General features: G+C 38.7%; 3 protein-coding genes across 5 annotated transcripts in view; 1 reads left to right on the forward strand and 2 right to left on the reverse strand.

Annotated features, from left to right (window-relative positions):
• Window positions 1-90: 90 nt before the first annotated feature.
• Window positions 91-2,012, reverse strand: swa (swallow). The gene is made up of 3 exons (XM_068303898.1): window positions 1,671-2,012; window positions 758-1,612; window positions 91-701 (listed from the first exon to the last, which is right to left on the reverse strand). Exons 1-3 carry the CDS (start codon window positions 1,939-1,941, stop codon window positions 232-234), a joined length of 1,596 nt encoding a protein of 531 aa, XP_068159999.1. The 5' UTR covers window positions 1,942-2,012; the 3' UTR covers window positions 91-231.
• A 252-nt stretch (window positions 2,013-2,264) lies between these two features.
• Window positions 2,265-3,375, forward strand: LOC137586764 (calcyclin-binding protein). Its single transcript, XM_068302917.1, has 3 exons — window positions 2,265-2,386; window positions 2,449-2,624; window positions 2,683-3,375. Exons 1-3 carry the CDS (start codon window positions 2,372-2,374, stop codon window positions 3,188-3,190), a joined length of 699 nt encoding a protein of 232 aa, XP_068159018.1. The 5' UTR covers window positions 2,265-2,371; the 3' UTR covers window positions 3,191-3,375.
• Window positions 3,376-6,492: 3,117 nt separating this feature from the next.
• The window catches only part of pigs (pickled eggs), a 57,171-nt gene continuing 49,198 nt past the window's right edge, over window positions 6,493-14,465 (reverse strand). For all 3 annotated transcript variants that reach the window (XM_068302995.1, XM_068302997.1, XM_068302996.1), the window contains 5 exons: window positions 14,114-14,448; window positions 10,482-10,589; window positions 10,213-10,403; window positions 8,292-8,962; window positions 6,493-8,215 (listed from right to left, as the gene is read on the reverse strand). In XM_068302995.1, coding sequence (XP_068159096.1) covers window positions 7,011-8,215; window positions 8,292-8,962; window positions 10,213-10,403; window positions 10,482-10,589; window positions 14,114-14,448 — 2,510 coding nt within the window. In that variant the 3' untranslated portion in view covers window positions 6,493-7,010. The remainder of the gene's footprint in view (window positions 8,216-8,291; window positions 8,963-10,212; window positions 10,404-10,481; window positions 10,590-14,113; window positions 14,449-14,465) is intronic.

Genomic DNA, 14,465 nt, shown 5'->3' on the forward strand with positions numbered 1-14,465 from the left:
TTGGCGAGTTATCGATAATTGGTAGTTCCGGTGATGACACCAACACCCTAATAAGGGTGATAAGAAAATTATCGATTGGGCGGGATAATATTTGAGGAATTGAATGATATATTCACAAAATTATGGACGACGAATAAATAATGCTCGGATATACAGTGGACACAAAAAATAAAAAAAAATTAATATAAGACAATAAATAAATAAATATAGTATAAATAAATAAATAGATTATCACATATTGCGATTACGATTCCGATTGTAGGCCTCATCATCCAGAAGAGGAAGGGACACTGTGTAAGTGACACTACTAGCGTTGGCCGATTGATTGTGGGGGTCGTGACACCGTGTACAGGGTCCAAAGAGACGCAGTAGCCGCGTGCCCAAAGTTGGTTTTGAACGCATCAACGGAACTCCTTGCGTGGATATTAAAGACTGATCCAACATATTGGTATTCCGATCGCTATTGTTCGCCGTAGTGGCTCTTTTATTATTCTTGGCTGATGGATTAAGTGGCAATAGATTTGTCAGTTTAACGACACGATTATTGCCTTTATCGAAGAAATAGGTGCCTTCACAATTGCCTCCATAGAATGGTGAACGAAGTTCATGTCCTTCGATGTCGATGGCTGAGTCGTTGCTACTGGGTTGGCTGCTCTCCGTGCGATTGGAGCTTCCTGGCCGAGAAGAGGAACTATGTGCAGCTGAAAGACAAATCATAAGTCTAATATAAGAAGAAATTGGATTTAATCGCAAATACCATTGTTATTCACTTCAACGCTGTCATTGCTGAAGTTCAAGGATAATGGCTGAATATTCATCTTTCTTGGATTTGGATTGGCTGGTGCAACACTCAGCAGGGCGATCTCAATAGAGCCAACACTGCTATCATATGTGAGATTATTCAAATTTAAATTCGGATGCGGAGTTACCACTGGCAAATCGGATAAGTTTGATATTCGGGAGCTGCTGGATGAAGCTATTTCTAGACTTCGTTCGGTTTGTGTACTTCTTTCAATACCAGACAATGGATGATGAACTAATGATCCCATTGAGTGGCCGTGAATTTGTTGCCTTTTGAATTTATCTTTGGAATTGGTTAGCTCATTTCGTATAATATCGAAATTTTTCTTTAGCAGCATTGTCTCCATTGCTTTCTTATCGAATCGCTCCTGTAGATAATTGCAATAGGATTGCAGGCGCTCCTTCTCATTCTGCAGTTCCGCTTTCTCATTCAGTATTTGTTCATTCTCGTTAACGAGACGCTCAAATTCAATGACGTCGTGAATTTTAATGGCACTGCCAGTTGCCAGGGATTCTTTTGATTTGTGCATTTCATCCCCATCGTCAACGTCGTAGAAATCGCTTAGATTGACTATCCGTACGGGATTTGAATTTGTGGGTGTTAAAGTTTCGGGCATTGAGCTATGATGTTGAATTTTATTGGATGAACTGCGTCGTTGTTGATCCTGTTTATCGATATCGGATATATATTTTGCCACTTTGCTGGTCACATGAGCATAACGACGTTTGGTATAGACCGAATGGATGTCCTGAAACGATTTGGATTTGCTGCTATGTCCATTGCCCAGTTGGGGATTCGTTTTGCCATTATCTAAAAAAAAAAAACAATATGCGAAATATGCGTGAAGTAAGAGCTTACTTTAACCTACCATTGTTGGAGGGATTTCCTTCATCATCATCCTGATCATCGTCTTGATCCAATCCTACGGGATCACTTACACAAGTCTTTGCACTTTTATTGGGCTCATCGAAGGAGTTCTCCTCAGAGCAATCATTAAAAAAAAATGGCGGAGCATTGCGCTCAAATGCTTCCGGCTGATGATGTTCTTTGAAATCCTGTTGAAAGTGCCGCTTAGGGATATGCGGACTCAACTGATCGAATAACTCATCAGCCGGAAAACTTTCATCGTCCAGGCTCATATTTTCTTTGTTTACCTATTTATATATTTAACAGAACAAAAAGACAACAAATTAACTTCCAAACGACACAACGAAAATGGAGATAATAAAGAATACCACAATAAATATTTAAGAAAATCCGTTATATTAGAGCTTTTGATAATCGAATAGTTTAATCGATAAAGTTTTTTTTTTTATTTTAAAGAATATTTATATATAATACGTATATATATATGCTTAAACTATATATATATATATATATAGAATATTTTTATATAAATTAAATACAATTAAATCGGAAAGTTTAAAGGCAACCCTAGTTATCGATATTCATTTGTCACCATTCGAAAACAGTTAGTCGATTAGTTTCCCATCCCAAAGGCGCCGGCGTCAGAAACAAAAAAGAAATTACTCGAAGTTTCTATTTAAAACTAAATTTTTGTTGCTAAATATGTCCGTTGAAGAGGTGAGTTACAAGAATGTTATTAAATTGAAATATCCTAACTTTAATTACATTTTCACGACAAGCTAAAAACCATTGAGGCTGAATTTGCAGCACTGCTGGAACAGGCGAAAAGTGCGCGTGTTAAAGGCGTCCTCACCCAGGCCAAAGCAGAGGTGGAACGTGAAATTGTCAATCTAGAGATTAAGGCTCGTCTGGCCGCTGAGCGTCAAGCAGGTGGCTCTACCCAACAAGCCAAGAGGTTAGTTCTTGTTAAATTGCGTCATTCCCTGGTATATTATATTGTCCCCTGTGGCCAGATATCTACACGACCTCACCGACTATGGCTGGGATCAGAGTCCCAAATTTGTAAAACTTTTCATCACATTAAATGGCGTTCAAAACTGCACTGAAGATGCCGTCACTGTTAACTACACTCCTTCATCATTGCAACTCTACGTAAGAGATTTGAATGGTAAAGATTTTGGCATCACTGTTAACAACTTGCTGCATCCCATTGATGTGGAGAAGAGTTATCGCAAGATCAAAACCGATATGGTGGCCATCTATCTGAAGAAGGCCCAAGAGGGTGAAAACTGGGACGTTCTGACGGCCATACAAAAGCGTCTAAAACAGAAACAGGATAGTGAAATGTCCAAGAGCAGCGATAATCCTGAATCGGGATTGATCAACATGATGAAGAAAATGTACAACGATGGCGATTCAAAGACAAAGCAAATGATTGCCAAGGCCTGGACTGAAAGTCAGGAGAAGGCTAAATTTGGCAAGGAATTGGGCGGTGGTCTTGGCGATTTGGGTGATCTTTAAATTAAAGCCAAGCCATCGTCATATACATATATGCAGATATATATATATATTTATATGTATATGTGTATATAGTAGATATATAGTAGATTATAAACTTTGTAATAGATTCCAGGCTCAAAAGTTCATATCTAAATATATCAACTTATGAGCTTTAATAAAGTCTTTAAAAGAAAGTAAACAAAGAATTGCTTTGTTTTGCTTTATCCATTTACAACCAGCATGTGTATTGGTCAGGTTGAAAATTCTTTTCATCTGGCATCCATATGCATCCATACAGAAGCTATTTGTTCTTGAAGAAAGCTTTAGAAAGTTGAAATAAAAATTCCTTTAAATGCTACAATTAAGGTCCCTCAAGCCCTATGAAGAGCGTAAAAAAAATGTGTAGCATACTTTTTGGGTGGAAATCATATCTTAAAAAGGAACATGTCGAAAGCAAAAAAAAGGTTGCTACAAATCTCGATTATTTTGTGGACATTCTTCAATTAGGCTGAAGTCTCAGATAATTGACATACATATGTAGATTCTGATAGGATATGGCGGAAAGTTACTTATCGTACTTTGATATAGATGTAGATGTCCTTTTGTTAGATTAAACATCTGTTTCATCAGATTGCAGATCGGATACAAAAACTGCGTAGACATTGCCATAGACTAATTACATTGCAAAATATACTTGGCTGACTGGGCCTAATTATGACTCAATGTGCACTTGTCTCTAGACGATTTATTTTGTCATGTTCTATGGACCAGGCATTTTGTGGATGGGGGAAACCAACAAATACAATACATACGTCCGATGATGTGCCTCTACCAACGAAGGCTTGTTTGGCATGTAGCATTACCAGGCACAGGTGCACACAAACGAGGCGTATCGAAGGCGCTGGCAGTCACAACTGCCACAAGCGATAAATGGAGACATGTCGCACATGTTCACTAATTAGATCAGCGAAACTACATTTTGTCTACTCCCAATTTGAATATGATTAGAAAAACATATTCCGGAAATTATGTTACATGGAGTTTACATTTTGTTCAATCGGCTAGTTTTTGGATATTTTGGTCGATAGTTTGTGTAAATATATATATGTACATATGTATATAGATTTGGAAATTTTATGGCTTTAAATTAAGCAATCGAATTGTTTAACTTGAATTTTGTCAATTCCTGAGCTATTGACATGACTTTATATTGACATAGATTAGATAGTGGTTTAACCAGGGATCGATATTATAAAACAATAAAAATACGCATTATATGGATGAATTGTTTTTATAGGTTTTTCTTTTTATTCGTTTTTATTTCGGTTTTTCTTTTCTTGTGTTGTATATATGTTTAAATATGTATGTTTACTTTAATGTTAATTAAATTCTTGTGATTAAAATCAATTAATGTTTTTCTTGTTATTGCTGACATTGCCATTTGCTGTTGTTGTTTATTTTGTTTTTATTTTATTTTATTTTTATTATAGTTTGAATACAATTTTCGTGAATTTTTGTGTTTGTATTTAAAATACATTTTATATGTTTTCTTTTATTTTTTTTTCTCCTTGTAATGTTATTAGAAATAAATTGAATATTAGGTTTATAGTTTAATTATGATTTATTAATTTAAACCATTCGGTCTTCCGGTTCCATGTGAAATTGGTATCTGTAAGATACACAAACTATCTAACAACCCGTTGTGTGTATGTGTGAGTGTGTGTGTGTGTGTATGTATGTGTTTATAAACAATTAAATTGTCATTTTTGCTTGTTAAACAATTACAATTTTTATATGACTTTTTCTTCTATATAATTAACGATTCGATTTAAGTGTTACCAATATATGAAAATCATTTGGTTTACATTACTAAAACTTTATATATAGGTTATTGGAGGATATATGTATATGCATATATGTAGGTACTATAAACTGAAAAGTAAGGCCGATTTTAAATGAAACAAGATCTATATCTATATATATTGTATATAGTCGAAAAAAATGCACTGAAAAGTAAAAATATATGCTTTATATACATATATCATTAATTATGAAACTAAAACTATTGTTCTTTTTTTTTTTTTTTTTGAATTGTGTGACGAAAATGATTTTGGAATCGCATATAAAGATCCACAGATCTTTCCATTGCTTAACATACTTATATATTAAACCTTAAAAGGCAAAAAAATAAAGGGGAAAAAATCAATTATAGCTAGATCAAAGCGAATATATCTTGCAAATCTATACAGAGATTTCTGAATGGATTTTGTCGGGGGATTAGATACACATTATTACAATATCAAAATTAGCTAAATATGATTCTCACCTACTGAAAGCTATATGTATATGTAGTTTTCTCTTCTCGTACAGATTTATTTACTTTTTTTTTTTTGATTTTGTGACCTTGATCCAGTTTTGGTTTTCGTATGTATATAATATACTTATGTATATAGTTAGTGTGTGTGTGTGTGTGTGTGTGTGTGTCTACGTCTATGTGTATTGGTTGTGCCGAGTTGTTGTTGTTGTTGGAATTAACAATTGACTAAAACTTTTTCAAAAATCAAAAGCACCAACAAAAACAAAAAAAAGAAAAAACTATGAAAAATGAAACGAAACAAAATTTTCTGCTATATTTATATTTCGTACGCTTCCGTTTCCGTTTCTATTCCATTTCATTTCTCTTTCTATTAGATCCTAACTATATGTATGTATATATACTTATATGTATATATCCTTGTGTATGTATGTGTGTATATAAAAATCGAGTTTAATTTTCTCATTTAAAAGCTTTTGTTTTTACACATTCATAGCTTGCGTACAAAAATAAATTCTTTCCTTTACCTTTCTCTCTACATAAATTGTTGAAATTTGAAAACTTCTTTTACATACCAAAAACATAGACAGAGAAATACAGAGAGAGACAGAGAGAGAGAGAGAAAGAGATTTAGTGGAAAGAAAGAATAGGTAAAATTCTACTTAGCTCTGATTTTGTTTAGTTTTATTCCTTTTCCTTTTATGTTTTTATTCATTTTGTTTTTAAAAATTTCTAGAAAACTATTTAATTTTCTCTAAAAACAATGAAAAATCCAAAATTCCAAAACGGAGAGGGAGGGAGGGGAATAAACCGCCAATAAATTAGTCTCAATTTTTTCCAGTTTTGTTTTTTTAAGAGTTTTTTTTTTTTTTTTTTTTTTGGATTGTAAAAGTTCTTTTTCTCCCAGATCCAGATGAGCAAGCAAGCAGAGAGAGAGAGAGAGAGAGTGGGGGAGAGTATTAGCAAGAGAAGAGTCACAGAGGATATAAAGAGAGAGAGAGAGAATATATTTGGAAAGGATATGCTGGAGTTGAATATATATTTATATATATATATATATCTCTATAACTATATAGTACTTATATTTTTATAGGTGCTGACTGGTTATAAATCTGGATCTGGAGATACTTCTGATGCTGTTCCTATGAGGCAGTTCGAATTTCAATTACATGTTAATTATATGTATGTATTTTTTGTTGTTGTATGTATATGGATGTAAAGTTTTTTGGAACGGTTAGCCGAGCGGTATCGGTTTTCGGTTCGGTTCGGTTTGGTGCAATTGGCTAATCCCCATAATACATTTCATTCTCTTAATCATTATCATAATCATCATCATATCCAGCATTTTTAACAATTCCATCTCGGCTTTAACATTAACTTAATCCACTATGTATAAACCCACAACCCGCTGTCCGCTGCCCGCTGGCCGCTTCACGCTTCTCGCTGTTAGCTGCTCGTATTTCATTTTGGTTTTCAGAAAACACTCGGAAGATAGTTAACCTTGACGCTTGGCGTCTTCTGGCGCCGTTAATAAAGCTCTGTATGATGACGCACTGGCGCCGGTATCTTTGACATGCCACGCTCCCGGCGTGGAGAGACAACAGCCGCTGCTGCTGCTGCTGCAGATGACGTTCCTGCTCCAGATGAAGCGCCTGCGATTGCTATAGTTGTCGAATGATTGCTACTACCACAAGAGCTGGCTGCTGAACTTCGCTTAGAACGCGCCTTGGCCGGCGGTGAACAACTCTCAGATCTCTCCAGATTGCCATTACTATGGACCCAGGCTGTGGTGAAATCCTCATAGACGGGTGTCTTCTTGCCATTGCCATTTGGTTTTTGGGCCTGATTGCCGGCTGCATAGCGTGAGAGGAGAGTTTTCATTTTCTCCAGTATCTGGGCATCGTTCTTGGCACTGCTGGCCGCTTCCAAAAGCTGTTGGGCCAGCGGCGATGAGGCATGATTCTTCACTGGCGATGTGGTCAACGAGCTAGTGCATCCGCGTACTCGTCGGCCATTGCTGTCGTAGAGTATCTGCGAGGATCGACCCTTCGAGGCACGGTCAAAGGGCGCAGCCGTCGATGATGACTGCAGGGGAGCGGCAAATGTGTCAGTGTTGATAATCGGACGCTTTTTGCTGGTCGGTGTCCGTCCACTCCATGTGTTTGTCACATCCCTGACCATGGGCAATTGAGTGCCCTTGGTACGTGGCGGAGGAGTTGGCCCATTTGAGGGGGGTCGTCTGACGGAACGATAGACGGGCTGCTTGCGACTAAAAGTTGTGGGTAGACCAGATCGTGTACTCAAATCCTGAAGACTTCCTCCCCCTCCGCCGCATGTGCTATTGTCAATGCTACGTCGCCGCTGGGCAAGGGGCGAACGTGGTATTTTACTATTCCCGGCAGACATTGTCTGGCCACTGGTCTTGGCCACATCCACTGTGATGGCATCGTCGGTAATATAGATGCCGGAACGCTCGAATTTATCATCCAACATTTCCATGGGTTTGGGTAGTGCCAAAATGGCGGGCAACGATTGCGGACCATCACAGACAGAGTAATCGCCATCAATATCTTGGGACACTGGCATTGCCACTTGTTGTTGTTGTTGCTGTTGCTGCTGCTCCTCCTCCTCTTCCAATATATCAGCCACTTCAGTTTTCTCCTCTGTCTCCGTTTCGTTGGGCTCCTCTGTGGGTGAGATTTGCGAATCGCTGGACGTTTGATCAAGACGCACTGCAAAGAGTTTAGAATATATCAATTGATAAGCTCACAGATTAGAAAGTCCATGTGAGGTGAATAATATACTTACCATTACTTTCAGCATCCTCTATGGAGGCCTGACTGTGCAGGGATTCACGTTTCTGGGCATTAGCCTGTATGACGCCCAAACTGCGATATCCCTCATCGCTAATCTCGCTGCCATTGTCGCTGATATTTTCGAATTTGGTCGAACTGTTCTGTTCGCCGTTGGCTACTGTTTGCTGCTGAATGGCTATGCCATTATTAACCGACGCTGTCTCTGCTTCATTGTCATTCAATCCCATGGTCATGGGCAGAGATTTGGGTCCACTGCTGTACGATTCGAATGAGCTCTGCTTTTTGCGCATATCAATCAAGCGACGTGGGCTTGGCGACATGGATCGCCGAGTTAAACTGGGTGATCCCAGCAATTGCTGATTGCCATTGCCATTGCCATTTGTCAAGGGATCTGATCCGGTTGCAGTTGCCGTTGTCTGATTATGGAACTTACGCTGCGGTGTGGGACTCCGGCTGCGATACTTTGAATTGACCGAGGGTGATACAGAGGCTGAGGCTGAAACTGAGGCAATGGCAGCAGGTGCCAATGGATGACTGGGTGACAAACTGTTGCTCTGGCCATTCACTGTGGCTGGTAGAGATGTTGGCGCTGCCGTTGGAGATGGCATGGAAGATGGTCCATTGCTGTATTGTGTGAAAATGCGTCGAGCTGCCGGTGGTGATCTGAAATTAAGGAAACCATAATGCCATATAGAAGTCATATACCGTTTCTCTATAGAAATTGAAGTAGACCTAAGCATAGACAGTTCTCACACAATATTTTGAGATACATCAGTCATTTCTCATTTTTTGTGGCATACTTTTGGGGTGTATCTTCTGCTTCCTTCTTACTATCATTTGAATCTGAAATTTCTTAATTTTCCTTTCAACTGTCATTGAAACTAAAATAAAATCTATCTTTGTATGACCAAAAGTTTATACCCTGCAAACTAAGCACGAAAAAGAATATATTAAATTGGCTATAGTTTTCGGTTTTAAGATAATGAAGATTGTAAACCAGAAAACATTTAAAACGTATCACTTTTGGCTCTTCTCTGTAATTAGTTGAAATTCTGCTAATGTAAGATTAAGATTAAGTCAGTCCTTTCTTTGCCTCTTCTTCATTATTGTAATTAGTATTGGTAAAACCTATTAAAATTTGCTACCCAAATGTGTGTTATTGACTTTTATCAGCCAAGACTGGACTTTTGGCAATAGCCAAGTTATATGTATAAACTGTTTTTACAGTCAAAAGCATTTAATGTTCATGTCAATGTGGTCTTATAAGTTGTTTTACTTGAAGCATGTTTGTTCTAAATAAAACATTTAACAGAGGATATAGGGAAAATTGTTGATACAATTCAAAAATGGGCAGAAGTGTTCCTGTTTTGGGCTAAGGTTACTATTGTTAACATTTCCCAAAGGATTAAGGGGTAGAGCCTAGAAAAGATACAAGCTTTGGACGAATTGGACGTCAGTGTGTGTGTGTGTGTGTGTGTAAAGGATTAACATTGCCATTATAAAAATCCAGCATTGTCGCCTACTCAAGCTTAATGGTGGCTACCTGAGCGTCTTTCCCTTGCCCCATCCATCATCATCACCATCATCCCATCGTTTCCATTTAAACGTACTGAGACGTGTTTTAGTTTTTGCAGTTTTTGTGTTTTTTTCTCTCTGTAAGCTGAGAGGTGCGTTAAGCACCTTTAAGCGCATGCAATCTGGGTAAAACGCAAACTAGAAACATGTCATTATCGGGTCCTCTATGCCAGGCAATTAGCGAGAAGCGATAACAACTTAATGCATGGCCCATAATCGTAATGGGGCGTTGATTTTTAATTGCAGTCAGTCTCACCGTCAACCACGTCTGGTTGTAGAAATGGAAATGGAACTGCCACCTCTGCCTCATCCTTCCCACTGCTCGCTCTTTCACTCACCTTTCGAATATCACCTGAGCCTTATGCAGCTCAATGCCATTTGATGAATTGGTTGAATTCCGCGGTATGAGACGGGCAGCCACCGAACTCCGATGCTGGGCCCGACAACGACATGGATCGTGTTTATCCAAATAATGTGACAATGTATCCCATCCGCCGCCAACACGAACCATCACATGGGAGCGTAATATCTATAGAATTTCAAAGAACAACAAACAAAAAAATCAAATCGATTCAAAGAATCTCAGCTAATCTCTTAATATACTAACCCGCACAAAGATGAGGACTTTGGTATCGCCAATGCGATATTTACCCTCCGAGACCCGCACCATTGGGAACTGTGAGGGACATGTGCATTTCTCTACCAAATCTCTGACCTGAAAAGAAGGGGAAAGCAAAGAAATTAATTAAGTACAGTTGGTAACAAAAGCATAGAGTTTGTATCTGGTCCCTTTTTTGTCTAGTGTTGCATAATATTGACCCCGGACCATGGCTACTCGATTTTGGCTTTGGCTTTGGCGGCATCATCATCATCATCTCCATCTCAACTGAACTGAACTCCAGGCAAGCATTATTAAACCCAACGAGCTTTAGAGCATCGGGGTCACCATAGTTTTCACTGCATAAATTCACGCGCTGCCATTGTCCGAACAAATGATCAAACAAATGAGCAAAAAGGAGAAAAAAAAGGCACAACAACAAAAACAAAGTCCCAACAACAGCAGCAACAGAAAAAAGTAATCTTGGTAAGAAAGAAATGAAATAAAATGATCGAAAGAATATAACAAATTTTGTATACCCTCAGATAGTCAGATTCAAAGATCACTTTGAAAATAGCTCAGCTAATTTTGATCTAATAATCATATAAAGCAGATCTTTCATATAATCTATCAAGTGAACTTTATAACCTTGAAAAGGTATGAAGAGTATCTCATGATCGGTTTGGTGGAATTTTGTAAACACTCCCAACTCACAACGTATGCCTGCTGCTCCTCTGTCTGTTCAACTGTCCAAGTGTCCAGAGGCAGACAAATAAATGACGATTTGGCCTGGCTTTGTGTCTATGTCTGGAGTTACCGATTGCTACTGTGTTGTCGGCTAGCTGGCTGGCTGCCTGCCTGCCTGGCTGGCTAACTAACAAAACTGCCAGGCACACAGGCAGGCACACAGATAGACAGACAGACAGACCGTCAGTTAGATAGGCATAGAAGGGGGTGGGATGATGTAGGAGATTGCGAATGGGAAGTGGAAATGGTTAGCTCTAGAGACTGCAGTTCGAGGGGGACGACCAGAGAGTTAGACAAACGCATTTGCACCTTTGAACTTTTGTTTCTTTTGCTTTTGACGTTACATGGAGCAGCAGCAACGGCAGCTAAACTAACTAACCACTTCAAGTTGGCAGCTGGGAACTAGGAACATTGAATGCGTTTTTAGGTGGAGCCTAAAATTGTACCTCCCTCCTACCACTAGACATGATGACAATAAATCTTAGTGGGTGAACTCAGGGGGAGGGGGATCTCACCGATCAGCAGCAATCGGCAGCAATCGACCGATCGGCGTGACTGTAAATGCAACGCATACGAGATTAGCTTGGCGCTGACACAATGCTGATGTCCATGTCCATGTCCATGTCGATGTCGATGTAGATGGCGATGGCGATGGCGCTGGCAATGGTGGTGATCCTAGCCTCACCATAAATCGCATGCCAAAGCCAAACGATGCGGACGTGCCAACAGCTTTCATTTGGGAGTCAGTCGAGGATCGTTCGGTTCGGTTCGAGCAAACAGGCAACAGCGACAAATGATCGTGGCTGGTTTTTTGTTTTTCGGTTTGCTGCCGTGGTGGCACATCATTTGATTTTCGACAAGTTGTTGCGGCTATTTGCTGATTTGGCGGCAGCAGCCACATCCACAGCAGAAGCTGCCACACACACACACACAAAGCGACACACAAAATATCGGAATTTGGTGGAGCAAATTTTGTCGGGTAAACGTCAAGGGGATGGGGAGGGCATTGCCTACCGGGCCAACAATCTGCTGACAATGTTTTAGTCAGCATGTGGCTGGCCAAGACCAACTATTTATCCATCCATCCAACCAACCAACCAACCAACCAGCCATCCATCGATCCATCTATATACCAAGTCAGTCGATTGTCGATTATTGCTGCCCAGCGGCGTGAGGAAATGTTTGCATGGCTTTCATTAGTTTTTTGTTTTGGTTTTCCCTGCTAATGCCTGCCTCTGTCTAACTCCTCAATCCTTGGGCGATGTTGTTGCTGATGTTGTTACTAGATGTTGTCGTCGTCACACTTGCAATTACATTGGCAATTTCAATTGTTGTAATTGTTGTTGGCACATCGTCAGCGTTGTCGTCGCTTGGCGCCACCGGGAAACATCTTGTCAAATTAATTTACAATATGAGATGAGATGAGATGAGATGGATGAGATGAGATGAGCACGTCGCGACCAGTAAGCAAAAACAACTTAACGTGGATAGAGTGGGGGCAGCAGCTAATAGATTTTGAATTCGTCCATCATAGTGAGCAATCAAAATATTTTGTGCTCTAATTAATGTTTAATAGAGCCTTCAATTCATTTAGGTAAATATAAGCGGTGATTACTAAGAGTTTTGAAATTTCTACTCTATGGTCTATAGTCTAAAAGTAGCTCCTAAGTCTAGACCATGTCTATTTGAAGTTAATGGAATAATCTATCTATGCATTACAAAAGCGACCTCTTCAAATGACAATAACAATGGACAATATTGTTAATATTTTAAAGGCTTCACCAGATTCAAGTTCTATACTTTTCTTACTTAGATTCAGACACATCAAGATTTAGATTTTACATTTAGATTTAGATTTAGATTTTACAACTCAACCAAGTTAGTCGCTGTTCAAAATGTATTCTCCTGATTCGAATTACTTTATATTTGCCAGAGTAAACAGCCATTTAATTAAAGATCTAAACCCTCTGATGATATTAAGCCTTTAAAGTTCGAAAGTAGTTAAAAACTAACTTTAGTGGTTTGGCTCTAAGATTTCAAATCATGACAAGGCAACATTAATGTGAATCACTTAGTTTGGAAGGTATTTTTAAGGTGTTGCTCCCTGTTTTTCGGATTAATCAGGGTCTTGAATAAAGTATTTTCTTCTCTATATTTTCAACAACTTTGAAACTTTACTTAAATTCTAATTTTAAATCATATTTACTTAAATTAAGTTGAAGTATCTTAAAAGTGTTATATTGAGGGATAAGAAACTGTACAAAATACAAAATAGACAAACTGGTAATAGAATTGGAATCTGAAGAGATTTTATCTAATCTTTTTCTCCCTTCGTCTCCCTTTCTCTCTCTCTCTTTTCTCTTACTCAGACGGCCACTAACTAATTTGAATGCTAATTTCTGTTAAAATCTCAACATAAAGCTATAGATGTGTATATATCCGATGACATACTGAATAATATGGCTAACCGTTTTTAGGCACAAAACAAAACAAAAAAAAAAAAAAAAAACCTAAACGGAAAAAATCGTTTAAACAATTATCAAATGCATTGTTGTTGTTGTTGGCTTTTGATTTGTTTTGCCCAAGTAAGAAACTGGAAACTTTAGCCATGGCTAAAAATGGACAACAAGAAAAGTTGCTGGGAAAAATAAGAAAACAAAACAAAAAAAAAAAAAAAAAAAAAAACACAACCTAAAACAAATGACAACACAACAACAACAAAAGCAACAAAGAAATCGTGAGGAACGTTGCAAAAAAACAAAAAGAAGAGAAAAAAATTATACACAAAGAGACAAGAGAAAAGTCTACCCTTGCCCCTCAGATGCAAATGGAGAATCTCAAAGGCTTGACAAAAAGGACATAAGGATATTAGGCAGAATGCAGATCCTTCTTACCATCTCATCCAGACTCTTTAAATCGTTTGTGATTATCTGAGGTTGGGGTCCATACATTAGCATGGGATTCTCATTGCTATCGTCCTCATTCTCCGAATCGCTATCATATAGATCCGTCTCAATGGCCAAACTCTCACTAGTTATTGTCGTCGTTGTGGCATTGGCTGCTGCCGCCGCCGCCGCTGCCGCTGCTGCTGCTGCTGCAGCTGCAGCATCCGATGCCGTTGTGACCTCCGTTTGGGTGGAACTCTCTGAGCTGCCGTTTGCCTTAATATCGGCAGCGATTTCCCGATCAATTTGCCGTTCCATTTGTACCAACATGGGCGCCAACATGCCTGTAGTGTGTGTGTGC

This window comes from Drosophila tropicalis, unplaced genomic scaffold, assembly GCF_018151085.1.
Source record: "Drosophila tropicalis isolate 14030-0801.00 unplaced genomic scaffold, ASM1815108v1 contig_158, whole genome shotgun sequence".
In the NCBI taxonomy this organism is placed as follows: Eukaryota; Metazoa; Arthropoda; class Insecta; order Diptera; family Drosophilidae; genus Drosophila; species Drosophila tropicalis.

Excerpts from the sequence above, each read along its gene's own strand:
- swa (XM_068303898.1), bottom strand. The coding sequence starts at position 1,941 with ATGAGCCTGGACGATGAAAGTTTTCCGGCTGATGAGTTATTCGATCAG. Across the intron at positions 1,613-1,670 it reads AGGAAATCCCTCCAACAATG|ATAATGGCAAAACGAATCCC; the intron begins GTAGGTTAAAGT and ends TTTTTTTTTTAG. Across the intron at positions 702-757 it reads CGTTGAAGTGAATAACAATG|CTGCACATAGTTCCTCTTCT; the intron begins GTATTTGCGATT and ends TTTGTCTTTCAG.
- LOC137586764 (XM_068302917.1), top strand. Across the intron at positions 2,625-2,682 it reads TCTACCCAACAAGCCAAGAG|ATATCTACACGACCTCACCG; the intron begins GTTAGTTCTTGT and ends CCCTGTGGCCAG.